At 51.1% G+C, this 26,456-nt stretch overlaps 1 protein-coding gene across 5 annotated transcripts in view; it reads right to left on the bottom strand.

Moving 5' to 3' along the window:
• The window catches only part of DAAM1 (dishevelled associated activator of morphogenesis 1), an 83,026-nt gene that overhangs the window by 18,589 nt on the left and 37,981 nt on the right, over positions 1 to 26,456 (bottom strand). For all 5 annotated transcript variants that reach the window (XM_032188029.1, XM_032188033.1, XM_032188030.1 and 2 more), the window contains exons 4-16: positions 17,355 to 17,444; positions 8,665 to 8,736; positions 7,816 to 7,910; positions 5,821 to 6,154; positions 5,207 to 5,317; positions 4,991 to 5,094; positions 4,398 to 4,464; positions 3,885 to 4,002; positions 3,636 to 3,774; positions 3,127 to 3,185; positions 2,611 to 2,798; positions 2,014 to 2,325; positions 1,776 to 1,883 (exon numbers count right to left, since the gene is read on the bottom strand). In XM_032188029.1, coding sequence (XP_032043920.1) covers positions 1,776 to 1,883; positions 2,014 to 2,325; positions 2,611 to 2,798; positions 3,127 to 3,185; positions 3,636 to 3,774; positions 3,885 to 4,002; positions 4,398 to 4,464; positions 4,991 to 5,094; positions 5,207 to 5,317; positions 5,821 to 6,154; positions 7,816 to 7,910; positions 8,665 to 8,736; positions 17,355 to 17,444 — 1,797 coding nt within the window. The remainder of the gene's footprint in view (positions 1 to 1,775; positions 1,884 to 2,013; positions 2,326 to 2,610; positions 2,799 to 3,126; positions 3,186 to 3,635; positions 3,775 to 3,884; positions 4,003 to 4,397; positions 4,465 to 4,990; positions 5,095 to 5,206; positions 5,318 to 5,820; positions 6,155 to 7,815; positions 7,911 to 8,664; positions 8,737 to 17,354; positions 17,445 to 26,456) is intronic.

Genomic DNA, 26,456 nt, shown 5'->3' with positions numbered 1-26,456 from the left:
TAAGAAATTAGTTTATCATCCTTCCCCCAAAGGACAGGCAATTCTTATTGACTGAACTTGGTGGCCCAGCTGATGAAGAGCAGAGCTCCCATCCAGCAGACACCTTCCAGACACCAAATCTTCTTAGTGGTGGCAAAAAGCAAGGAGTATTTACAACTTTTAGGCATATCCCAGCTGTAATCATGCCAGGGTGCATACCCCAGTAAAAGAAGAAAAGTGATTGTCTCGGAGAGCTGCATTTCTCATCTTAACAGCCCAGCCTCGCACACTCAGGAGGCGCTCTGCAGTCTCTGGAGACAACAAGACCCTGGTGGAAAGCCAGGGATTTCCCCAGGCACCACCTGTGTGGCACTCTGGGGACACACAGGTGGGTGAGGACACGTGCTGGGGACCAGGGGCATGGTCACAGCACTCCACTCGCAGAAAATGGTGCTGCAGTGAGGTGCTGGTGGGCCAGAATAAACTTGTGTCTTCTGTCTGTCCCACCCCAGTCTCTGGCTCCCACATCTGGCTCCCTTTCGGAGGCTGGGACACAAACCCATGCCATGGCTCTCCTTGCGGCAAGCAGCATCTCCCCCTCCTTGCTGGCCCCACTTCACCCAGCAGGACCTCAGCCAAGCCAAAGTCTGTTTGGATTCCTGCCTCGCAGTAATCTGCAGAGCACCAGGTGATTCACTGACTCTGGCCAGAGGGCAAGCTGTCCCACGGACACGCTAGGTTTCTATTCTTGCCTCCTTTCCATTTCCATCTCCTCCTCAGATGGGCCCTTCAGGACGCCCTAGTCAAGCTCCAAAAGCACTGGGGAAAAGAGCCAGCATCATATCACCCGTTCCCAAAACACCCCAGGGCATCACCTATCCCTGGGGGGTCACTCTTGATATTTGCACTGCTCTAATCCGCCCTGATCTTGCCCTCCATTAGCCTCTGGAAGAGATTAAGCTCTCACGTTGTCTAAGGAGCTTATGTGATGGGTCTGCTCCTTCCCAGCCCGTCCCTGCTGAGCCTGGCAAGAGCAAACAGCCCGGCCTCTCCTCCCCGTGACGCAGCCAGACGTTCAGCAGGTGAGCACAATGTTTGCAGCCTCTCTCTTACTTCCCCCTCCTACTTTTCCTGAAAAAACTCACGGCTTTTGACCACTAATGGTCCTGCCTGGGGTAAAACAAGTGTCTAATTTTCTTCATGGGTTTTGATTCCTTCCAAACTGGGGCCATGTTGCTTGAGAAGGAGATTAAAAAGCAGAGACTCTTGTCTGCGGTGTCATTATTTTGGTTTGGGACTTGCTTTTTGTTCAAAGCTCGCATTTTGCTCTGGGCTCACTACAAAAATAAAAGAAGAGATCCACCCATGGTAGATGTGGGCAAAACTGAGTCCTTCTTGGCCAGAGAGGGATATAAATTTTCCACCCCATACAGACATGAAGCAGTCGCTGTTAAGAGTGATCCCAAAATTACTCAACCGTGGCCACATCTGGGGGCTATTTTCATGCATTCCCTGTCATTTTTGTTTGTTTTGTGATCCATCTGGGTGCTGGCGCGGCGACACACGCGGTCAGGTACGTGGGCAGGGGCGAAATCGGTCGCGTCTGGCTGCGAGCTACCGTTTCCAGGCAAAGGCACCGGCATGCAAATGAGAGGACAAGCCAGATCGAGTCGATCTGGCAAACGGAGTGAAATAAATGGCAGGAGGCACGATCCGAGACCACACGTGGAACCGAGCGACCTCACGACCACGGCGTCTGCCCCAGAGGCCTGCGCAGGGCCCCGGCCAGCCGTTACCTGCTGTCTTTGGTAGGCGGAGAACGTCCTCTCCAGGTCTTCGAGGTCCAGGATTTTAAACACTTTTGCATCATCGATGTCGGTCCACACGGTGCCTGCCAGCTTGTTCTGAAAGACAGCGGGAGCACAGCAGGTTGGGGTGCCTCCTTTGGCACCTCTGGATTCGCTGCCTGAATTATTCTCCTCCTGCAGAGCACCGTGGCCCTCTGAAAGCACAAATGGGGAACCCCTGGCTTACCTCTGGCAGCTTGGACCAGTTGAAGGACTTGAGGGCGTTTGTCGGCTGCGGGATGTTCTTCTTCTTCAGGGCAAAGCCCAGAGGTGCTCCTGGGGGGGGCATCACCCCATCCAGGGGTGGGGGGCCGGGGGGTGGAGGGGGACCACCCGGAGGGGGCGGCGGTGGGGGTGGCGGTGGGGGACATCCCCCCGGTGGTGGTAGTGGTGGTGGTGGAGGGGGAAGGAGGGATCCTGGAGCTGCAGAAGGTAAAGGGCCACCGGGAGCTCCTGGTGGCAAGGGAGGTCCTCCAGGGCCGGCAGCACAGACCGCTCTCTGAGAGAGAAAGAGAGGAGGAACTGGTCATACAGAGGGAGGGCACCATCCCAAAATACCTCATATTTAACCAGCACAGGAAAAAAAACAAAGGCTTTAGCACACTTGACTGAGGTACAACACAGCCAGAGAGGTGAAATCACCCCATTCCCAGGGATGGACATCTTGGTGGCCCTGCCAGCAAGCACCGTCTGCAGCCCTCTGTGCAGCCTCCAGAAACCACCCCTCAGCACTTTCAGGAGATTTGGGACATGGGCACAACGAGGAGGAGGTTTGGGGCCTTACCCTGCTCATCTCATGGAGCTGTGCTGTGAGATCTGCCACCTGCTGCTTGACCTGCTTGTGCTCGCTGGACTCCTTCTCCAGCTTCTCCTTCATCTTGTTCAGTGTCTGCATCATTTCTTCCTTTTCCTGGGCCTTGGCATCGCACTCCCGCTCCTTCTTCTCCAGCTTCTGCTGAAGCTCACTGTGCTCTGAAATAGTCCCGAAAAGCAACCCCTGAAACCACTTTTGGGTGATGAACACTTCAGTATGGCGAAAGAAAACAAGCAGTGTTATAAACCCTGCGCTACTTACTAGAGAAGTTGTGCAATAGGAGAAAAGGAGTGTATGCTGGGCATATCAGACTCTGGCTAGAGTGAACCCATGAAGAAATTAGTATCTATTTCTCTCATAAGCCCTATAGCATGATACAATCTCGGCCACTCACGGTCTACACAGTTAAATATATAAATTGGAGCTGTTTAGTTCACCATGCATGCTCAGGTTAAAGTTAGTGCCTTTCATCTTTCCATCGCTCACCTTTTCGCATTTTTTCCGCTTGCTCTTTCCACTGTTTGACTTCATTTTCATTGACTAACCTAAAAGGAGGAGACAAGCAGCTCTATGAGACAACCCCGGTGCAGTCAGCGAGCAAACACCACCAGGAACAAACACAACTGAGGAGCACTGTGCATGGGACTAGGAGCTGTGTGGGGTGTAGCTCCCGTGTGGGTATTTCAGACACCTCTGCTCTGCCCTCAATGTCTCCTGGCCATGGGGTTTGCATGCTGGGATGCTCTGCTGCCTCCACAGCTCCAGGGACCCCGACTTGTCCAGCTGAGGAGCAGAAACGTCACTGTGAGAGCAGTGAGTGATGAATAAGGAACAGTGACAGTCAAGGGGAATAGCTCACTGAGCATGTCTTGTTGAGTAGGTCAAAACGATCCGAGCCTGCCAGGGATGATTCCCAAACCTTGCCTCGCCTGCCCTCCGTCTTGAGCAGACGAAGTCACGGCAACGAGCCCCGAGAGAGGAGGACGAGCACTTACATTCGGACGACGTTTTTGATATTGAAGTTTTCCAGGGGAGTGGCGTCGGGGTCCTGCCCTTTGTCACTCTGAATGACGATCTGCTGGACGATCCTGTCCAGTAGCAGCCAGTACTGGACGGTGTTACCGCTTCTTTTATCTGGACAGGAGGAAGGGAAGAGGCTGGGAGGAGCTGCAGGGATGTGGTTGCCTCCCAGGCAGGGGACTTGGGCTGTGAGGTGTGAGTTTCTTGCCTCCCCCTGTACTCACAAGGCATTTGGAGACAGTGGTGCAGGATGGACATAAAGTGCGGGTAGGCCTCTGTGTGAGTCAGCCTCTTCCTCGTCAGCTCAAACATCTGAGTTGCGCTTTTGGTGTCTATGTGAACCTGTGGAACAGAGCAGAACATGGTCAGGCCCCAGCTGGGTCAGTCCCATGGCGAGGGACAGCAGCACCAAGTCACAGCATCTGCTACTGCACCCATAGGCAGTCAGAATACGGCCCCAGTCTCCTAGGAAGCAGCTGTCCTGAGCTTCCTGAGTCTCACCACCAAACCCTATGAGCCTCCTGGCATGCAGATAGTCCCAAGTGCCCCATGAGGGGCAAAAGGCCAGCAGGCATAGGAGAAGAGGGATGAAGCAAAGGAGCAGTGCAACAGGAGACAGATTTCCAACCTCCAAATCTGACCCAAAAGCATGCACTTTGTCCTGGTCTACGTAGGCACTTTTAAAAGGAACCATGACATCAAGAAGCAGGCTCTGAAGCAGTAATGTTCACACTCACCAGCTCAAATCTTTTGGCAAATTCCAGTTCGTCTTCATTTCTAAGCATCTCGAAAAAATCTAAATGCCTGAGGAAAGAAAGGAAAAGAAAAAAAAAAACAGCTGTTAAAAGTAGATATGGATGTGACCATGCAAAGCAGGCAGCCAGTTTGGAACAGCTTCCAGAGCAGCCCACTAGCAGGCAGTGGTCCAAAGACAAATGAAACTTGAAACACCAACAGGATCTTCAGTCTAGAGCTCCTGGAGCTCCACATGTTCATCCTCATCCTCGCCAGCTCGAGAAACCGATTCAAAAACACAGAGGGCAAAGTAATTACAGCCCTTCCAAGGAGTCTTTTGGAAGAGGAGAGGAGGAGGAGGGCTGACAGCGCCCACCAGGATGGCACATCCTTCCCAGCTCAACCCTATGCTGGAGTGCCACAGAGCCAGGGTTCTTCCCCTCCCTCCTTGGTGACACCAAAGCACTTCCTCAAGAGGAGCCAGATCTATAGTCTAGACTCACGTGGCTTTCCCCAAAGCCCATGTCCCAAAACCCGAATGCACGTGTGTAAGGAAAGGGGAAAAACAACCTGCAGGCTGCGGGTCACCACTCACCGGTCTAGGGTTGAGTTTTCATGCTCTCTTAGTTTGTCAATGACTGGCTGGATCCCAAGCATGAGAAATTCGTATCTCAGGTGCAGTCTGAAATCCAGGCTTTCCTGCCAGGGACAGTTGTTGGGTCAACACAGCAAGGTGCATTTCCTCAAAAACCTTACTGACAAGCCCCCAGCCCACCAAAAAACCACCCTGACCAAAAGACCCAGTGCTCACCACGCCTGCTCCCTGGCTCAGGACCGCGTTGATGAAGGACATGATCGCTGTCTTGAGGCTCACTTCATCCCGATACCGCCCCGTGCTCTTGTCCAGGTCATTGATCAGCGTCTGTCAAACCCACAAGGTAAGTTAAGAGCCCAGATGCTGCACGAGCTTCCAGAGGACACAGGCGTGAACAACTTCTCCCAGTGCTCCCAAAGCCCCTGCAGCAACTCACTGGCGATGCTTTCTCGACCAACAGGTGCTGCCTGAGGTAGCCCAGCCCATCCCAGCACCCATGTCTGCAAAAATCAGCCCACCCAGACGTGCTGCAGCCTTGCAGAGCTGCAGTCCCAACAACTCTACAACAGCAAGCACTCTTCAGGGAGAGCTGCTTTAAATAACAGTTTTGCCACTCTTTGCTCAGCTGTGGCTCTCCTCAGACAGGGCATTGTTCTGGGGTAATTCCTAGAGTATCAAAATTACAAATGGCCAGAACAAATCATGCACACGTGGCGTTTGGATACCCAGGACGAGGAAGCAGCAGATCTACTCCCAGCAGCGGCTGATGAGATCTGCCCAGACCCAGAGCCGAATTTTGGGAGCCGAGGGGCGAGCCGAGAAGCACCCACCTGAAAACGAGTCCGTTCGCTGGCGTATTTCTGGTAGTGCAGCATAGCCTCCAGTACCTTTTTGTGGCCGCCGGGGACCAGGCACACAGCGCCCATGATTTCCAGCACTGCCACCTTCGTCTTAATATTCTCCGTGCTCAGACTCTGAGCGATTACGTTAATGCTCTCCGAATGGGCCAGGACGTGAGCCCGGCCCAGGGAGTTGTTCATTAGTGCTTTTATACAGCCGATGAGCGAGGTATGTATTCGAGACTCTGCTGTCTCATAGTCCATACTTTTGAGGAAGTTCAGAATACACGACAAGCCATCCAGGTCGATGAACCGGGTTACAAACCTGCCAGAAGGAGGGGCGTTTTAAAATCAAATGCTGAAGGAGCACTTAACCCACAAACAGGGCTGACTTGTCTGCTCTTGCTAACCCTGAGTGCTTTTATATATTTTTTCCTGCAATAGATTTTGCATAGCAGCAAGCCTGCAGGATTTCTACTGGTCTTTTGGGACCAGTTTTGCACAGGAAGGGAAGAAGCTCCCTGGTCCTGGAGTTGTCTTTTCACCCATTGCAGCCAACCCACAGAAACCCCGATGTCAGCTGAGCCTGTCACCTGCCAGACCTGCTGCCTCCTGCTGCTCCTGCCTCACCACCTGCATCCTCCTCCTCCACCGTACATCTCACACTTTTTTTAAGCAGGGATTTCAGATTTTGATGATGACTGATGTAATGCTGCTAAACTGAACACAGGCTGCAAATTCATGCAGTGCCTGCTGCAGATTCAGCAGAGCATGCAGACATAACCCACCCTCCTTCACTGCACACCCCTCGTGCATTTCAGGAGCTCCCTGCCCGATGCCACCCTGGCTGGGTGTATTCTGTTTTGGAAAAAGGAGTGGGCTCGGACAGCAAATGATCCGAGAACCTCCCAGCACTAGGACGAGTTTAATTTAGATCCACCACTGCTTATGTGCAACAAAAGGGATAATTGCATGCAGTGAAAACTGATTTCTCTGCTTCAAAGCCCGCTCGTACTCCAGCCAAAGTCAATTGGAAATTTGATGTTCACTTCCCTGGAAACAAAAGCAGGTCCAGAAGGTAAGGTTTTCTATAGAAACCTGCTGCATCCCCCTGATTTCCAGTGAGATGAACTCACAAGCCACTTTTAAGCACTTTGGAAAGTTTAATTGCAAACTACGACAAAGCTGGGTACCGCCCCTGCTCCCTAGGGACAGCAGGAGCCAGCGCCCAAGAGGTCAAAGCTTCATGGAAATTGGGTGCTCACCCTGACCTCGGGAATTTCTGACCAAATCCCATTGCCAGAACCATTGCAAACGAGAAATGGAAGAGTGCAATGCATCTGCAAACAAGAGCTGTGTCTTCCATAACCAGACTGGGCAATGCATTTCTTAATGAAATGTTTTTCCATCCGAAAAAGTCAACCAAAGGCATCAAAAAGATTTTTTGGATGCGTGCATGCAGACTCCAGAGAAACTTAGGAAAAACTAAAGACATTTAGAGAGTCCCACCCTTTCTTTATCCTCCCCATCAAAACCTCCTAGCAACTTTTTCTTTCCTGCATTCCACTAAAGCCTGAAGATTCGTATGATTTTATTCCTTCGGAAAGCGCAAGGAGAGTTGAATTTGAAACAAAGGGCTTGGTTGACCAACAAAATTTGGATTTTTTGGAAAAACTCTGGAAGGCATTTTTATATTCTGTTCCAATTAGAATGACAGCAAATTTGAGGGGGAGAAAAAAAGTGGTCTGCTTGCTCTGAACAGACGTGAAGGTGCTGATGGTTCCAGCCACTAAAAAGGCTGAAGAATAGGAACAAAATGACAAGACGGGATCCAAAAAACAAATGTCATTTCAGGGTCCCTGCCTCCCAAGTCCCCTCATCCTCAGCGGGCCCCATTTCTATTTCTTTTCTAAACTCCCTCTGCCAGAGAACAGAAATCAAAAGCCATGACCAGAGCAATAAAGCAAAGAAGTGGAAGAGAATTGCCTCATTGGTTTTGTCCTCAGTGCAGTCTTCAAACTTTCTATTGTTTTGTTCCTCTCCTCCTCGTCTTCTTTTTCCAAAGCAATCAGCGATTTCCTCTGCAAAAGGAAAAAGAGTGGCAAAAATCTCAAAATCTCCCTGCATCCAGGATGGTTTGGGCAGGGAGAATACACAGAGCTAAAGCAACACTAACTGGGGGTCGAGGGCAGAACTGAGGGGTCTTTTAGCCTTCCCCAGTACCCACACATCCCATGTGTCCTTTGTAGGGGGGTGTGGGGATGCCCTGCAGCCCGGAGGGATGGGATATTGCACCCACGCCTGGGGTCACCAGGGTGGGTGCCAGGTCTGGCAGTGCAGCCTTGCCCTACAGGAACCGTATTTCCTACAGAAAACAGCTCTATTTTGGTCTCACCCGGCACAACAGCAACCACCCAGTGCAGCGGGTGTTTTGGGAACGGGGTGGTAGCAGGGATCCTGCTCTCATTGAAGGTTCCTTCAAAACCAGCCCCAAAATTGCTGTGTGCCTTTAGCCTCGCAGCTTCCTGGTGTGCGGGGAGATGAAAGGTCCCTTTTTCCTTGGAGGACATCTCCTTTCTCCAGTTGTACCCAGTGGTCCAGTGGACAAAATAACCTCTCCCTGCATTCCACCTGGCTTAAATAACTTCCATCAGTGTGCTGGGGGGGAGTCTGCAAACTGGAAAGGCTGAGAAGTGCCACATTACACCGCTGTGGCTACAACACTCGGCTCTCTCAAGCACAACACTGACCATATCACAAACCATCACGATATCACAACTGCTCTCCTGCCAGTTATGGTTTTCACAAGTGCCAAAGCACTGCAGAAATACTCACAGCAGCCATGGAGTTCAGCTGGTCGATATAAAACTCTGGCCAGCTGGTGGCTCCTTTATTTTCTTCCTGGTCCTGCAGAGAGGGGAAAAAAAAAGTGAAACAAAGAGAGTGGATTAGAAGAAATGGCATTAACATCTCCTGCCCTTCAAAACCAACCACCTGTGAAGATGCCTCGTGCTCTTACCTTAATTTATATCAATATAAGCTACATTTTCTACACTCTGAACTCACCACCGACAGCTCCAGGTACAGGAACATTACCTGACCTACTGAGCTAGCACATTTTATGTGCAAGGTGTTACACCATCTGCCTGGGACTAAGCCCTGCCCCAGTGACAGTGCATCAATTTGGGAATTTTACACCCAAATTTCTCTTGTATTGAGTCTACAGTGCCCTTGAAGTTTTGGCTGTATGGCCTCGATGACTGTGCTTTGAGGGAAAAAAAAGAGTTTTTACAAGCTATGAAGGGTAAACAAATGTGATGTGAACAAGGTTCCACTCCTGGGGGAGGGCTGTGACTTACCACCAAGGGAGTCTCTTGGCACAACAGCCAAGAGTCCCTGGGGGTTTGTTAGTTGTTAGGAGGGAACGTGCACATGGCAATGTCCCCCACTGAAGAACATCCCCCCCTGGCCCAAAATCTATGACAAAGATTGAGGCACAGCCTCCTTTGGTCATCCCAATTTACAACGTCTTGTGTCTGCTGAGACACACGAGTCATTTTCAAGTTCTCCCATGTTCTTGTAGGACATGACCAGTGGTCCACTGAGCACAGCTCCAAAAAATAACAGTGCATGTCCACAGGTAGTACCCGTATTTTGAAGGAGTAGTTCAAGACCAACCCTATTCCACACTGTATTTTCCCAAGATTTATACCAAAAGAAGAAAAAGGATAAAATAATAAATCCACTTCAAGCTGGACCAGGAGAAGCAGCCCCTCCCAAGCTATTAGAAGGAACCTGAGATGTTTGTAGGGGTTGTCCCACACCGCAGCTCCCTGCGAAGGCCAGGGACAAGCCACCCTTCTGCTCCCACGTCCGTGCGTGCAGACTAGCCGTAGTCTGGCCGAGTTCTGCAAGTCAAAGGAGCAGAGTCCAAAATATTTACTGTGCTTCAAGAGGCATACATGGGAAATGTTTGTGCATCCAAACTTCCCAAGCTTCAGCTTGCCAAGATGAGAAAAGAGAGGGTCAGCAAGCCCTCAGCGTGGGTGGCTCTGGGATGGGGACAAGAGGAGTTCAGGAGCACCCAGGTGGCAGCCTGGCATCTCCCCCAGCGTGCCAAGGGCCGAGAGAAGCTGCTTACCCATGCCTCTGGTCAAGTTTAAGGCAAGTGAAAGGACTTGCCTGAGTGAGAAGCCTGTATTTAGACCTCCCTGCCCTCTGCTTTATTAGTCTGGGCTGCTCGCCCCTCCTTCTGCTGCCAAGAACCCAAGTTTTGAATGAAACACTTGATTCACCTTCCCTCGACATTTCTTCTTTTTTTTTTTTTTTTTTTTAAACCCGAATGGGAATCAGCAGGAATTTTTTTTTTCCGAGATGTTAGAAAAACAACCCAAAAATGTGTCCTACCCACGCCAGTGCCAAACCTAATAAACCTGCAGGAGGTCCCAGCGCCTGCCCCTGTGCCGCTGGGAGGACCGCTAATATCCGTGCCCTGCCACTCGGTTTTTGCTGGCTACGAGAGGTCCCCGGGACCATTCCCAACTCCGAGCCCACCCCTGGGGGCAGAGGATGGCAGGGAGGGTGCCCTCTGCATCGGTTCTCAGCTGCCTGTGGTTCAAGCTTCCCCCGTGGGATTTGGAGAGCAGCACCCGCTGCGTGTCCGCTCTCCCTCGCCAAAAGCTGCCCGGGTTTTTGTTGTCCCATGCAGATGGGAGTGCAGACACCAGGCTAGGGCCACAAAATGCCCCCAGAGCTGCTGCCAGATGCTTTGGGTCAGCCTCCAGCACCCTCTCAGTGGTGGATCCAGCACCATCTGTGTGCACAGGACATGACAGAGAGCACAGCTGTGTGCCCGAGGCACTTAAAAAAAGGGAAAGGGGCCGGGGATGCTGCAGACCCGGGCACATCTGCCAGTCCCCGCCTCCAAGGCATCCTGCTGTGGGAAGGCTCTGCACCAATCCTGCACAGCCTGTGGGTAAAGCTTTCCATCTTGCCAGCGTTCCCAGTGACTTTTGGAGGCTGGCAAGCAGGCTTTGACCGAGCCTGGTGGAGCTGGAGCACCCACGTGCGCCTTGACCACTGCCCCAAACGGGACCAGCTCCTGTCACCTCCTGGAGACATCCCTCAGGTCCTCCCCAGCAACCCCATAAGGGGCACCCCGCTCCCATCAGTGCTCCCAGCAGCAGCACTGAGCCTGGGGAAGGGCACGGGGTCCCCACCAGGGCACAGCACCATGGGGTGACCAGCACGGCCCCGGACCTGCTGCAGGGTTGGGGCTGAAAGGAAGCGGCGGAGCGAAAAACACCAAGGTCCCCGGGGGGCGGGGAGGGAGGCTGAACAACAAAATTGGCTAAACTGCTCATTTATAATTAACCTGCTGCATTATAAATATTTCCCTTTGCTCGGCTCCCTCGGGCTCTTGCATTTCCTCCCTGAAACCCCCAATTTAAGGAGCGCTCTCAATTAAGCGCGGCAGAACCTCATTAATTCACAGGAGCAGCCGGGCCGGCTCGTCGGAAGGCAGCTTCCCATGCAGAAGGGGAAAGCACAATAAAGCAGCCAAAGATCAGGGCAGGGGCTTCCTTCAGCTCGCTGCAGGACACTGCTCAGTGGTAATTATTGCGGCTAATGGTCTACAGCACACCGATAAGTGTCTCCGAGCGCAGGCGGTGGCAATAAAGGAGCCTCCCGACAAAGCGAGGAGCCCGGAGGGAAGTGACTCACGCAGCTTTGCTCGGAGCCAGGATGAAGGAGGAAGCTCTGCGGGCACCGAGCTTTGACGGGGTGAATTCACAGAAGTCTTCCCAGTGCCCGGGTTGGGCTTTTTGGGGTGTGCATTTTGCAGCCTGACCTCAATGAGGGATGCGCCAGATTCAGCTCGCCAGGAGGGCCCATCATATCCTGCCCTGCGGGAAGTGGGGACACAAAGGTTTCCTAAATTCTTCTCGGCACTAAAGCCCTCTGCTCCCTCTCTCATTGGGAAGCTCAGGAAGGGAAAAGTGATGTGAGCAGGTAGGAAGCCACAGGGGAAGGAAGGCAGCAGCTGGCAGGGACAAGTGTGGCCGGTGTGTTTCCCTTCCTAATGTACAGGTCTGAACGACCTTCAGGGCAGCTCTGTGCATGGCACGGCTAAAAGCAGCCACCTGTGAGCCCAATGGCCTTGGGAGGGGGAAGAAAAAAAGAAAAAAGTTCAGTTCTGCAGGCTGCCAAACACCGCTCTGCATTATAAACCATCACTGCCAGCCTACCAGCTGAGGAAACACTGGGCAAGCCCAAGGCTTGGGAAACCTCCACACACATTCCCTTCCCTTTCTGTCTTCTTAAGAAGCACCAAAACAAGGGGATGATCAGAACCCAACATGCTGGATTAATTTTTTTAGGTGAACCCAAGCCAGAAAACAAGAGCTGGTTCGTGCCAGCCAGCTCCGTGCCAACCCCGGGGAGACAGCTCCGGTGGTCACCTCCTTCTTGGGAGCTGAGCTTGCTGAGCTGGCGTGCTCCAGGAGGACTTCTCACCAGGACAGCCATAACAAAAGGGTTAAGAAACTCTTCCAAAAGGGTCAGGGCCAGACCATCACAATTCTGGGATAAGCGGGCAGCCTCCATCCCCTGTGGAGATCTGCTTGGGAATATAGCTGCTGGGGCTCAGTCCTTCTAGAAACCTTGCTCCTGCTGCAAAAATAGGAACAAGTGCATCCATTTTCAAGCAACTCCCTGATGATGTTTTTATTTTGCACCCGTCTTTCTGTTCTGTACAAGCAGAGCAAGGTGAAGCTCAGGGCCACTGCAGCCCACCCAGCTTCAGCATCCCCAAGGCTAGCCGAGGGCGCTGTGTGAGGAGCAGCCCTGCCAGGGCGAGAAACACGGGTGCTGTTTGCAAGGTCGAAAAAGAAGCAGGCAGCAGCACGGGTGGGTTTGGGATGGCTTTAAGCTGCCAGGTTTGCAGTTTCAACCCAGCGCAGCCCCACCGACACGGATGAGCCCTCGCCAGGTGTGCGCCGGCAGCAGCATCCACGCACCAAAAACTAAATAATGCAGCTAACGCCGCTTCCCCGTGCTCTGCCAAATGCTCGTGGAGCAACCCTGCCAGCCCTGTGGCTGCTGGGAAGGGCTGTCATTTAATACGGTTCTATCAAAGCTGCTATCTCGGGTCCGAACCACCCCGCTGCAGCACAGGCCGTGCTGTTTTCCCGTAACGCTTCCTCTTCCTTCTCCTCTGCGAACGCACACATGCCCTTGTACGCTTTTCCCAGGGTTTAAAAATTATGCTAACAATAAGCAAATATAGCATGACCAGATGCCTTTCATAGTCAGATGGCTCATTGTTTAAAAAGCTTCACTTTAAAATCCAAAAAGATTGCTAACAGATGCAGTTTTTGGCTGGAGACGGCGAAAAACCTCGCCTGAACAAAAGTGTGTTGTGATTGGAACTAAAAAGGGAATTACCTTTAAAGATAAAAACTATAAACATTTCCTATTGAGAACTACCCCCAGCCATGTAGACAGCCTGGTTTCTCCGCTGTTTGGTGGGAAGGGGAGAAGTGTCAGCCAGCCTTACACCCGAAATGATGTTTCAACCTGCCGCGGCCACGCTGCGGGCTGCAGTGGGGCTGGGAAACGCTGCTCCTGCAACCCAGGTGGCTGAGCGGGGCGAAACGCCAGGCTATTTATACCCCTTCCCCTGGTGGGCCACCTCTGTCAGATTCTGCTTAGCTCCGTTGCTGCAGAAAAACATGAATAAAGGGAGAAAAAAAATGGGTTTAAACGAAGGAAATGGATATCAACGCAAGCCCCGCCGCGGGACAACGATGCACGTGGAGGGGCGAGCTGGAAAGCGGAGCTCTCCGGAGGGACGGGTGGAAGGCACAGTCAGACAGGAAAGAGGCCATCTGGCTGGGAAAAAACAGTATCATTGGAGAGTCATCACTCACTTCCCTATTTATCATGCGTTTTCCCCTCTCTTCCTGCAAGCACACCGGTGCTGCCTCGTCCCAACGCAGAGGGTCCCCGATGCTGCCTCTGACACCTGAGAAAATTCTCGATGTGACGCTGACTTTGGCTTGCCACGGGGGCTTGCCAGCTTCCTGCAGGAGAGAGCTACGCGCCCAGCTAAGGGGTTTTCAGCACGGGCTTAAAGAATGTGGCATCGTTTGTCATCTCCGCGGGTCATTCGTCATCCCTGCACAACCTCTGCTGGGTTTTACAGATGTTCCACGTGAGCAGAGAGCTTTTCATCGAAAGGAAGGGGGGCAGAGCCAGACCCTGTATGTATTTTACCTGATTTTAGCTATCAGTCCCTTCCCCGCAGTTATTTATGATGACTTTCTGCCTGAATACCCCCGGATCTATTTTTATTTTCAAAATCACCCCGTGAGCTGCCCCAACAGCACGGTTACATGCTGGGGCTGGCAGGAGCCAACCCTCCTGCATTGAAGAGGTGCTGCAGCATAAGCGCTAGGTGTTATTTATTATCTCCTTTTAGAGCTTCATCTCTGTTTAAGAAAGGCCATCCCGAGTCCCCTTCGTTTCCAAACCACTTCAAACCCACAGCCAAAGCCACGCCAAACCTGGAAACCCTCCGGCTTCCTCCCTGCGCTTCCGAGCAATATCCTCTCCCGGAGGGCAGGAGCAGCAGGGAATAAAATGCTTCAGGATGAGGCACGGAGCGAGTCATCCTCCAGAAATACCACTTCTAAAAGCAGATCTTACCCTGCTGCTAATGCCCCTCCACTTTTGCATCTTCTTGCTTGATTTCAGTCAAACAGGAGGCTGACAACCTCAAAGAAGGTTTTTCCAACAGGCTTTAAATCCCCCTCCAGGTCTGAGTGCAGCACGGCTGCTGGATTTAAAGGAGGAGACCTGCCCGGGTCGCTGCCTCCTGAGTGCCCAGCCTCCATCTCAAGGTGCTTTTTCTCTCTCTGCCCCCAAGGACAGGACCTCGGGCAATTTATCTAGGGCAGCCCTCAGCTCCAAGCAGGGCCAGGGCTGTGCCCCTTGCCAGGACAACCCAGCACAGCAATGTCTCGTTCTGGCCAGCTCTTAGCAAATTTTGCCTCCCAGGAGAATGCAGAAAAATGGGTAAGAATTGGGATGTGCCCTGTGGAGCAGACCTCAGTAAGGCTGCTGATGCTGGTGGTGCTGGGCACAGGGCATCTGTCTCCCCGGGCCAGGGCACGCCAGGACCTCCTGCAGCATCGCCTCTGCTCCGAGATGTGCCAAGGAAACTCCTTCCACAACAGATGATTAAAAAGGGGACAAGCAGGCTGCCCTAAGGATAACTCTCCCCCTCTCTTTAGGAGGATGGGGACAAAGGTTTTGTAGGATGAACATGGAGAAAAAGTGCTGGCATCACGGACTGTAGCCACAACATCAGATATTTTGGAGCAGCTGCAGCTGGGAGCGCTGCAATCAGCAGGGAAACTGGAAAAAGAAAAAGCTAAAAATGAAGATTGCCCCAACCTGGGACTTTCTGACTCAAAGTCCGACCGAAGTCTTTCGACTCTTAACAGCTTCCTTCGAACGGGAGCCAAGATTGGCAGCAGAGGAAAGAGCAAAATCTGCTCAGAGGAAAATTCTGGACCCTTTGCAACTCACACAACTGCCTATGACTGATGTCAGCCTTCGCCGGCTCCCCCAGGACCCACTGGCTGAAACGAGGGCTTACAAGTTCTTCTGTAGTTCAAAAACCAACTTGCTATTAACCATGGACAGGCCAAAATAGTTTGGCGTATCCCGAATTTCCTACAGCACAGCTGCTGAGGCAGCAGCCGAGGCAGCGAGGCAGGAGCCCAGCCTTATCTTCTGCTCCGCAATCAGTCCAGCCCCTCGGTGCCAGATGTTGCAGGCTGCCCCGCAGGTGGTTTGTCCTTGGAAAAACAAAGAGGTAGACAGGTAGGATTTCCCTAAGCTGCTACGACAGTCACAGATGTTCCTGTCATCCTCTCTCCACGTCCATCACGTGGGAGCACGACTGCCTGGAGCTTGCCCCATGCAGGGAATCGTTCTACCAAGCACCTGGCTCCCCACGCTCCCCACCTGCCGAGCCGCTGCTGGTAGGGTTTTGCTCATTTTTAATTAAAAAGCAGGACAAAAGCATTCGTCTCTCCCACCAACCAGCCACCCGGCACATCTGCACGAGCCCTGCGGCTTGCCCAGATGGTTTCGTGGCCGAGGACCACGAACAGCAGAGCAGCAGCCAGGAGCTGGCCTTGCAGGAGCACGAGATGCAAGGACTTTGGAGGACGACACGGGGCACTTCTGCAGCTCCTTCCTTCAAATCCACCAGGGAGAAATGACTTTCCCCATTTTAAAAAGCTTTGCAGTGCCTGTGTGAGCACAAATAGGTGCTGGAATGGGAAATGGGGAATATCAGCCCCATCTAAACCCTACCCTGGGAGATTAGATAGCACGTCATCTCCCCACACAGTAACAATTACATGGCTCTGCTTGATTTAATTTCCCATTGTCTCCGCTTATTTAGACACACTGGAGTACGGCCACGCTTATCCTAGAGGCAGCGACAAGTGAGCAGCTTCTGCCCGTGTTCTCCTGGATGAAGAGCAGTGCCTGTAATTTGTTAACATCTCTTCGCCCCTCCAGTCTAAATCTCGGACACGCCAGGCCTCTGTACAACAATAATACGTGGATTTCGGGGGCATTTATGAGAGGCTTAAAACTTAATCCTACATGAGCAAGGTAAGCCTGCTCTTGGCCTGAAATGAGGCTGGAAAATCTGGTGCCATTGCTAGAGCAGGGGAAAACAGGCGTTAATAGCAGAAATCTGAGTGCCATCTGAGTGGGGCCAGGACACCGGGAGCAATTCAGAGCCAACTTCTGCAGCAAGGTGGGAAGCGTACGGGATGCAGCAGCAGCTCTGGGAATGGCTGGCATTTCCCCCCATTGACAGAGATGCTGCTGCGAAGCTGAACTCCTGGCACTGCTTTGCCCTGGGTGTGCTTTGATATTAAATTCGGCTTCCAAAATTTAGTATTTTTGCCCCTTTTCTCCCCATTGCCATAAGACCTGCAAGACCTCTCTGCTTTGGGCAACACGAGGAAGGAAATGAATCCCAACACAGCCAGATGGGTTGGAAGTGGTTCTTCCAACCCCCAGGGCATGCATTTCTTTGCAAAGATACAGAGCAAAAATCTTTGGTTTACTGGGAAAAAAGCTGCTGGGGTACAGAAAGCCCAGGCCTTGAGTGAACACAGAGCTTGCAGGGGACAGCCCATTCCCAGTTTGGGAAATTGGGGAAATTGAAGGCAAACTGAGTGCCTCACAGGGATCCAGAGCACAGCCAGGAGGGCTTGTGAGGAAGGGCTCTGCATTTTGGAGACATGGATCTAAGGACCTTGCTGGCCACCCCCACAACCCCAGGACCAGCCAAGGGAACAGATGCATTTCTGCGATGCCCCAAATACCACTTTGCATCCCCAGAGAGAGCTGCTTCTCCTTTCACATCTCCTCCTTCCTGGGACAGGTAAGAAAAGCGCTCAGCCCCGCTGGCAAGCAGACATGTCTCTTACTTTTTTCTTGCTGCAGTAGATCTGCCACTTCTTCTCCGCCGGCAGCGCAAACATAGCTTCTCTGTGCTTGTCCGTGAGGTCAAGTTCATCCTGGAAAGGGGAAAAAAAAAGAGCACAAAAGAAGCAATGTGAGTGCACAGCCCAGAGATCACCCAGACACAACTCCCCGGGGAACTGATGTCCCAGCTCATCGCCCTGCACCTATCGATTTGCCGGGTCAATGATGCTAATTATCATCTTGCAATTGCTGACCTCTCCATGACTCTCGGGCAACAGCCGGCTGCCGGGAGGACGGGGCTGCAAACCTCTGCCTCACCCCTCCCAGACGTCACCTAAATTACTTGTTAAGGCAGCAAGCCTTTCAGAAAGGACCCTCATGACGCCGAGCGCCCCATACACTACATCTGAAGCTCCAGGAGGCTTGCCCAAGCTTGCTGGGCTCGAGGGCTTTTTTTTTTTGGCTTTTGGTTTGTTTGCTAATAATTTTTAAAAGCTCCTAATATCTACAGTTCATAAAGATACTGCTCGGCGGAGGTAAAGCCGTCTACTGATTGAGGCCTTCACGGGTTTATTTGATTTCATTTTAAAGGACGCATCCATCGAGGTCTCTGTCAGCAGCGTGTCCTCCGCTGGGATGCCCGAGTATTATCAAAGCCTTGCTGCTTCCTGGTGCTAGATGTAGGTCAAAGCTTTTAACAGGGAAGGAACTAAATAAAGCATTCAGGCAGGGCTGTGAGGCTCGTTTCTAAAGCCAACATTGATCCTCCAGCCACGGATGTCTCTATAAACCACCCCTGTCGATGACAAGCCTTTTGCTGGAGGGGTGCTGGTGCAGCGCGGGGAGTGCTGGAGATGCTGCAGATGGTCACAGGAGAGCCCTGCCGTGGCCTCCAGCCAAATCCCAGTCAGTGGACTTAATTGAGAGGCTCCCCATTAAAAATTACACACTTAATTCTAGCAACTAAAAAAAAAAAAAAGAAAAAAGAAACCACATGGAGACTCATTAATTTTTTCCTGCCTGAATAATAGTGCTTATGAATTAGAGCAATTATGTTCACACAAAGGTCTGCGTGCTGGTAGCCCCTGGTACCCCAACCAAAGGTAAAAGCCCCTCTTGGCGAAGGCTGAACAAGATGCTCACGGGGAGACATAGTCCCTGTGCAAGCAAGCCCACAGGCCATGGAGAAATACAGCTGATCTAATTATGTTGCATCCAGCATCCAGGGAAGGGAGCCTTCAGCTACCTTGTAGCCCAAACCAACACAGCGCACCGTGACAGAGCCCTCAGTATCTCGGAGAGGACCTCACCTATATATCCACTGCAGGTAGTGACTTCACTTCCCGATGAAATTACTCCTTACAAAAAAGGAGCTTTTTTGGTTATGTACATGTGGAGGAGCTTCACTTCTTCCTTGGCTTTCCCCTCCCCATGTTGACTGACCTTTCAAACCGATGTGCAAGCAGGCATCCTGCTGAGCACGGCCGATGCTCGTGGAGCTCTGGAAGCAGGCTTGCGAGGTGACCTTACATGGGAAATACCCAGCTGCGATTTGGCCTCTTCAGACTTTGGAAAAGGGCATTTGGGCACGTGAGAGGGGATGAGGGATCCGTGCCGGATACCCACCTCCGCAGTGAGGGTCACCCCGGCAGCTTCCCTGCCACCCGAACCTTGGAGGCACATCTGTGCCGATGTTCTTAGAAAAACATTTATTGAAACTTGTAAAATACCCAAACCCTAAAAATAAGACTTGTACAAACACGAAGATTTATTAACCAAGAAAAAATATAAACCAAGCTGAAGCCTCAGCAGGAGTAAGAAAGAATACAGTGGAAGAACGCGTTGGGTGCTGGTGTATGACAGCGTGCAAACAAATCCAAAAAAGGTGCAGAAATCCTGCTAAGCCTCACACAGCTTGTTTCACTGTGCCCCAGCTCTGACATGTTCAGTCATCACAGCCCTTCATCACTCAGAAACACCTACCTAATGATATCTTGCAGGATGCTTGGGAGAGGTGTTTAAATAAATAAGACGTGGCAACCGGTGAATATAAGGATCCTCCTAATCAAACAGTGACTAACCACTGTCATTCTGAGCTGTAACAGCGACTGAACCGTGAAAAATCAGCTCTTTGCTGTTACGACATGCATGGGAATTCCTGCACCCACCTCCAGCCTTGTAGGGCTTGAAGCACCACGTGTGTCTCAGTACGCCCCGGCCCTGAGCAGGCTGCTCAGAAACTGTCCTTCAGACTCCAGAAGATCAGCAGAGATGGGAAAACCAACCATCTTCCAGTCGTTCACAGACAACCATACCAATGTTGGCCTGCCTAAGTCTTTTGCAATCGCACCGCAGAGTCGTAACACGGCAGAGAAGCCGTGCACGACCTCAAACCCATATGCACCTTCAATTAAAAATCATGAACTCAATAATTAGGTGATTCCAACTGGCAGTTAATTTTATAGGCCATTTGCAAGCCAGGCACTCCCGCTACAGCACACGACGCTGGTGGCTGTCGAAGAAGACAACCCCGAGGTCGGTGTCCATCCCTACCCACCATGTACCCACCTCCCTCACCCCTCAATCCAGCTTCGCCTTCACAGCTCTGCCCCTTTGCACCTGGCCATCTCCCGCGTCCAGAGCTGCCAACTTTGCTGTTTTAAATATTCTTTTGGAATCAGGTCAAAGGCACGTAAAATAACAGCCTCGTTTTGCCACTAAAAGGAAGTCTCTGCCCAGGGTGTTTTTACTGGAAAGAGATACGCTGCTCTTAAATATTTATCCCGTACAGTTAAACTCTTAACCTTTAGATCAGGAAACATGTTTCCACATTAAATCTTCATTTGAATATGATTAAAAAAAAAAAAAAAAACCTCATAGGGGAGATTTGACTGAGTTTATGTGCTGTTTCTGGGAGGTAAAATACATCCGTGCCGCTTGCTTTGCTGACAGCTCATGGCTCCCTGCTCAAGCCAAGGGCAACAACAAATGAACATGAACAACAAGCATCTAGTGGAGGCAATTCCATGCTGCTCTCCTAAAGCTACCTGAGATACTGGTGGTTTAGCCCAGCAAGCTGCGAGCAGGATCCCACAGGCTGAATTGAAGTTTTCATCCCACCTTTACCCTGGAGGATGTAAAGCGGTGCTCAGGAGAGAGGTGCCCATGGTCCTGGCATCCCCGAGCCAGCACGAGGAGCCCAAGGAACAGGGATACACGTGAGGATGAAAGGACCAGGGCTGCTGAGCAAACCCCAAAAAAGAGTCCTGCTGAGTGGCGCAGGAAGAAGACCACCAGGCAGCTCCTCCAAGCAGGTGCTCCCTTGGATGTCTCCCTAGTGGGAGCTTGCCAAGAAAAGAAGTCAAATCCCAGCCCGTTCCAGCAGTGACAGCATCGAGCAGGCACGGTGTCTTGTGTGCAAGTCAGAGAAGGCTCAGAGAAACCTGGAAAGCTGGAGGAAAGCCTCGAGCCTGACTTCACTGTCAAGAGAGCTGCGAGGTTTCAGGCTGGCTGAGGTGGTGGTCATCCACTCCAACGCCTTGCTCAGGCAGGGCCAGAAAGAGCTGCTGCCCAGGACCACGTCCAGGTGGTTTTTGAGTATCTCCAAGGGGGGAGACCCTGCAGCCTCTCTGGTTTGCAGTCAGTGCCGTCTCTGACCACCTCGTAAACGCAAACCCAGATCAAAGAGAAAAGTGAGGCACCGCGGCTGAACCAAGTGATTGATCCTCCGAGCAGAGAGGGCATCAAAGTCCAGCCCCAGGCTGCGGCAGACACTCGTGCCACGGTGGAAATTGTAATGAGCATCCTCTGTGGCTGGGAGCCACCGGACTTTCACTGGGGAAGTGGCAGGAAGCGAGGAGCTGGCTGGGGCTGCTGGCTCCATAGCACGGGGTCAGAGGGGAGAGCAGCAGGGTGAAACAGCTTTAGGAAAGGGTCAGGCTGGAGCACAGGGGTTTGTAAAGGGCAGTTTGAACTCTAAAGTTAGGCAGGACAGCCCAGGCGTGAAATTGCAGAGCTGGAGCCTGAAGTCTGAGTTTCTCCCCTTTGTTATTTCCCTTCTCCACGGGGTGGGAGAGATGGGACACGACGTTGGGTGCTGCATCAGAGAGGACAAGCAGGTGGGGTGCTGCAAATCTCTGACTTCAGAAACAAGCCCCAGGATGAGCTCCCACAGCTGAGCCAGCCCAAACACTGCCCACCCCAGTGCGATTGACACAGGGTTTTCCCCACAGATTCCCTGGTCCAAAAACCTCTGCCAATAGTGAAGTGCAGAGATCAAATAAGGGACAGTTCACTAGGCAAGAGTTGGCACTCCCATAATATTTCAGAGGTGGTAGGAAAAAGGATGAAAAATTTATTAGCCTGATGTACTTTCTGGCTTGTACAGCTGCAATACTTAGAGGAGGCAGGGGAGAAAGGGTGTTGTTCATTGTCATAATTGAAATAAAAAATCATGCAAAGGCTGCTGGCTTATTTTGGGTTCATATATACATATCTGCATGTGCACATACATATGTATATATGCACATACAGAAAGACATCACAATAAATTAACAACATAACAGAAAGGAAGTGAATTAACTCCTGAGGGATAGATGTACAGGGTTTGGAAGCTCCTGTGTGAGGCTGCAAGGACACCAGTGGGACTACAGCATGCAGCCAAGCTCTCCTGCATCCTCAAGCAAATACAGGGAGATCCTTGACTGCTCAAAAACCAACAACCAAAACTAAAACAATAAATAAATAAATAAATAAAGACAGAGAAAGAAAGAAACAAGTGGGAACTTTCTGGCAACATTTGGCACTAACTGGTACAGCACGAGAATTAAAAATAAATAAAGCGCCTGTTGAAGTCTGCATCAGCTTCCTTTCTCAGGGGTCATAATCTCTTTTTCACTCTCTTCCAGGCATTCTTCTCCAAGTTCATCAATGTGATTTATCCAAGAATGTTGCAGTGTCAAGGGAAACAGCAATCAGCATTTTTCCTCCCGTCCCTCATCTAATCTTCTTCCGCTGAGCGAACGCGCTGCCTCGCAGGGAGGCTGCTGCACTCATGCTGGCGGTCCTGGCTGTGATTTATACTGGCGTGCAGAAAGCCTCGGCCAGATAATCCATCCTATTTATCTCAGTATTTTCTTTTTAAGCTGTTTTCTTCAAGGAACAGACCTACTCATCGGTGGCTGCTACGGCGTGACTGCATGCAAACACGTAACCACCTTCAAAGGCAGCCTGAAGGTAACGCACCCAGCAGCACCGCTAACGATATTTAGACAGCTACAATTCTCAAGCCAGGCAGATTTAGCTCAGCTGTTTATTTAAAACAGGGAGCTATTTCCTTTTTAGTATTCCGAATAAGAACACCTCCTCTCTAGCATACGTCTTTCCATCCGCAGTGCCCTGAGAACATAAAAGCAACCCTCCCGACAAGCTGACCCCAGCCAGTGTCATCGCTGTACATTTTCAATTTATTCGTGCCAGCCTGCAGCAGGAACTACAGCCCGCGACCAAAACCCAGCTATTTGTATTTAGTAATGAATAAGCATAACGGTTAGAAGATTCGTATTAATTTTGCCTTTATCATTTAATGAATTTTTTGAAGAAAGGAAATTGCCTACAGCAAGGCAATGAGCAGCAGCAACAAGGAATAACGTCTTCAAAGCCCTTGCAGCCAGTCGGCCTCCTCCCTCATTTAATTTTTATTTCTTTTTTATTAGAAAGGACAGGCTGCAATCCATCCTGCTTTGCAGCTTTCAGTTATTGACCTAAACACATTGGGCAGACGTAAATAAAATATGTATTCCTTTCCTCTCCAGCAGGGAAGATTATGGCCGTCGATATCTGATTTAGCTCCTCAATAAGCTCCAGCTGCGGCTGGCTCACACTCCCATCAGTTCAAACACCTACCTGAGGCAGACAGCACGTACTGCTTTAATGCTACTTCATTTCATTTGTTATTTTAATTATCTAAACTAAGTTTAGATTTTAAGGGTGTTCATATTCCAATGCTGATGTGTTTTAAAAGAGAAATACCTACTTAGATCTCTCAACCTTTTTATTTTTGTTGTTGTTGTGATGTATAACTGCACACATACATAATTTGTTATTTATCGAGCTCAGCCTCCTACGACCTTTTCACCGACATCATCTGGAAAACCTTTCTCCCATTTTAATTAAACACTTCTACATCTTGAATTATTGCACAAAGCACTCTACAAGCAAGGACTGTGTTGATCTAAGCAGTTTTACCCAGACAGGCGAGCACTCTCAGATCTAAAGCCCTGCAGGTGGATTGCCAGAGCGCTTTTTCCACACAATTGGACAGAAGCCGTGAAAACAACAAAATAAGATGTATTGGCCCATTATTTGTTACTGTGATCACTACGATGGATTAAATTGAAGTCAGCCTCAGCTGAGCATGACTGCCCTTCGGTGAGTGCACCTGATACTGTAATAAAGCCTGGTGTTGGCATATAAATAACAGGAGGTTTTCAGATGTGCATTTCCCACCTATTTATGGACGCAAAGCAGCAGCTCCCTTTTCAATCGATTTTTAGATATCACCTCCATTGCTGAAATCTGCGAGAGCTACTGAAGTCAGAAGTCAAGCCAATGGGCCAAGTGTCACTTCAGATGTCCCCTGCCCGAAAGGGATGCTTACCTACGAGTGCTGTGCATGGTTGGTCTGGGGATAAACCACTCCAGGGTTTCCTCAGCACTAGGAAGGGCATTGAAAAGGGCCTTGGTTACCTATTGCTTGGATATATATATCTATGTGCACACACACACATGTATATACATATGTATGAGGTAGATCTGCCCCCAGCAGCCAGGTTCAGACACTCAGCAGCTGCCCTAGGTCCCAGTCTCCCCAGTTGCTGGCACTGGGATATATGAGTTCCTGCCTGCCACTGAGCCCCTTTGCTCCTCTGAGCCTGTGCAAATAAACCCGTGATGGGCTGGTGGCCCCTGTCACAGACCTGGGAGTTATCTGGGCTCCCACCACTGTCCCTCAGAGCTCCTCTGGGGGTGTGCAGATGAGCTTTAGCATACAACCTAACAAGCCAAGCCTGGGATGCTTTTCATAGGAAAGTAACGTTGTCCCTCCGCTTCATAATGGTGATGTGCTATTCATCCTCCCTGCAAAGCTTTGTTTGCAAGAAACCAAACAGAAAAGCAGCTGATAAAACCACTCAGTTTTAGGAGTTTTCAGCGAAGCTAATCCCCTCGAATAGAGGTACTGGTTCATGTGCTAGAGTAGACGGGATTCAGGGCTGCCAGGCACACAGGCAGGACCCTGCAGGCAACACGGGGCTGCTCAAAGCCTCGGAGGCACAACCTGACCTTGGCCATGGCTCTGCACCAAGGAAGGCACAGACCCTGCTTTTGGCAGATACTGCATCGGCACGGACAGCTTTTCTACCCATCTGCAAGCAGATATGGGGCAGGAACAGGCTCTTTCCAGTGGGAATGCTTCCCACGGAGGTTAGCAATGAAGCAAAATCCACGTGGAGTTCAAACCTGCCTGTAATTCCTGCAACACCATTCAGCAACAACACAATTGGGACAAGCAGAATGTGGCAGGTGCCACCAGGCTGGCACCTCTGGGGTGACTCCTACCAGGAATGCTTGGAGCTGGCTCAAACCAAAACCCAAAATGCCCCAATTAATGCCACTGAAGCATTACCAAATGAGCTATCCAGGCCTCTCCCAGTGATGTGGCCTCCTCTTTTATGAAGTGCAAAGTGGAAAGCACTTAGCAGGTAGACCATATATTTTTCCACTTTAGCCGTGCTTCTCATCGAGACAAAGGGTTTTCTTATTTGCTCTCTGCCTTCAGCCGAGGCTCACAATGTGCTGTAACACGGCTCCTTCATAAAGTTACTGCTCGGGAACAGTGCGGCCTTTAGGGCCGGGCGAGCCCCCACGCTGGTTGTAGTTGTAACAGATCTTGCAATTACATGAACGCTTCGGCTGAAACACAGCGCTCCTCGGTGAATTATTTTATTCAAGTCTGTAGGACATGCGTGGGCAGAAAATCCCTATTTGCTTGCCGTGCGACGTCTGTAGCAGACGCTCACCTGCCAAAACACAGGTTCGAGGGATAACACATGAAGGCGTAATGCCATGAGGTGCTGAGAGCAAACAGGGCGGCTGAGGGGACAGCAGGCGGCCTGGGGAGGCCCCGGTGGCCCAGCCTGCTCCTTCCTGACTGAAGGGATGACCGAATTGCTTGGTTTTCTTTGAAGGGATGACCAAATTGCTTGGTTTTCCTCCTAACAGGGGATTCATGTGCTGGAGGGAGCTTCTGGGTGAAGGAATTGGGGTAGGGTTAGGAGGTTAGGGTTAGGAGGCCGGTGCTGCGGCCAGCTCTGGGTGGGCTCTGCAGGAAGGGAAAATGTTGTCCAGGACACAAGGGCTGTTGCAGTCCTATCTCTTCTGGGTTTGCTGTGGGGATACAGTGGAAGATGGCTTCAGCACTGCTCAGTGGTTCTCAAAATCCCAAAGTCCCTAGCAGTGCAAAAAGACCAGGCAGCAAAAAAGGACAGCTGACCTGCGAGCGTGAAATGCGGAGCCCTGCTTTGCTGCTGATCCCTCAGCTGTTCCTTAAAAGCCGTGTTGTTTTGCGAGGCCAAAAACCTCATGCATTCTCCTTACTCGATTAGAAACCGGGGGAAAAGCACATTACTGAAGTTCCTAAGTAAAACCTAGTGATGAATTCCCTCCTGGGCACCGCTACCACCACACCACAAGTGCTCAGGCTGACTGCAGCACCCCTTAACCCTGTGGCAGCTCAGCACCCATGGGGGTGGCCGGGCTGTTCCTGGCACCCACTGCTCACCCCAAACACTTGTGGCACCACGCCAAGCTCAGGTGGCCGGGCAGTGCCAGAGGAGATGGGCCAGGCCTGGCCTGATCTTCTCCCACTGCTCCTGAAGGGCCTTCTTTATGGGACAAGGGGTGAGAGCATGCATCTGGTTCCTGATGCTTTCAAAAGAACTTCAGGCAGGAGTAGACGTTACCAAAAATGAAAATAAAAAATAAGGAAAAGGCGGTTTTGAAAAAGCACAGTCTGCAAAGGCTAGAAGGGAAGGCAGCTCACTTGT

This window comes from Aythya fuligula, chromosome 5, assembly GCF_009819795.1.
Source record: "Aythya fuligula isolate bAytFul2 chromosome 5, bAytFul2.pri, whole genome shotgun sequence".
Taxonomy (NCBI): domain Eukaryota; kingdom Metazoa; phylum Chordata; class Aves; order Anseriformes; family Anatidae; genus Aythya; species Aythya fuligula.
The sequence above is the reverse complement of the archived record's forward strand: the minus strand, read 5'-3'. Positions and strand labels throughout refer to the sequence as shown.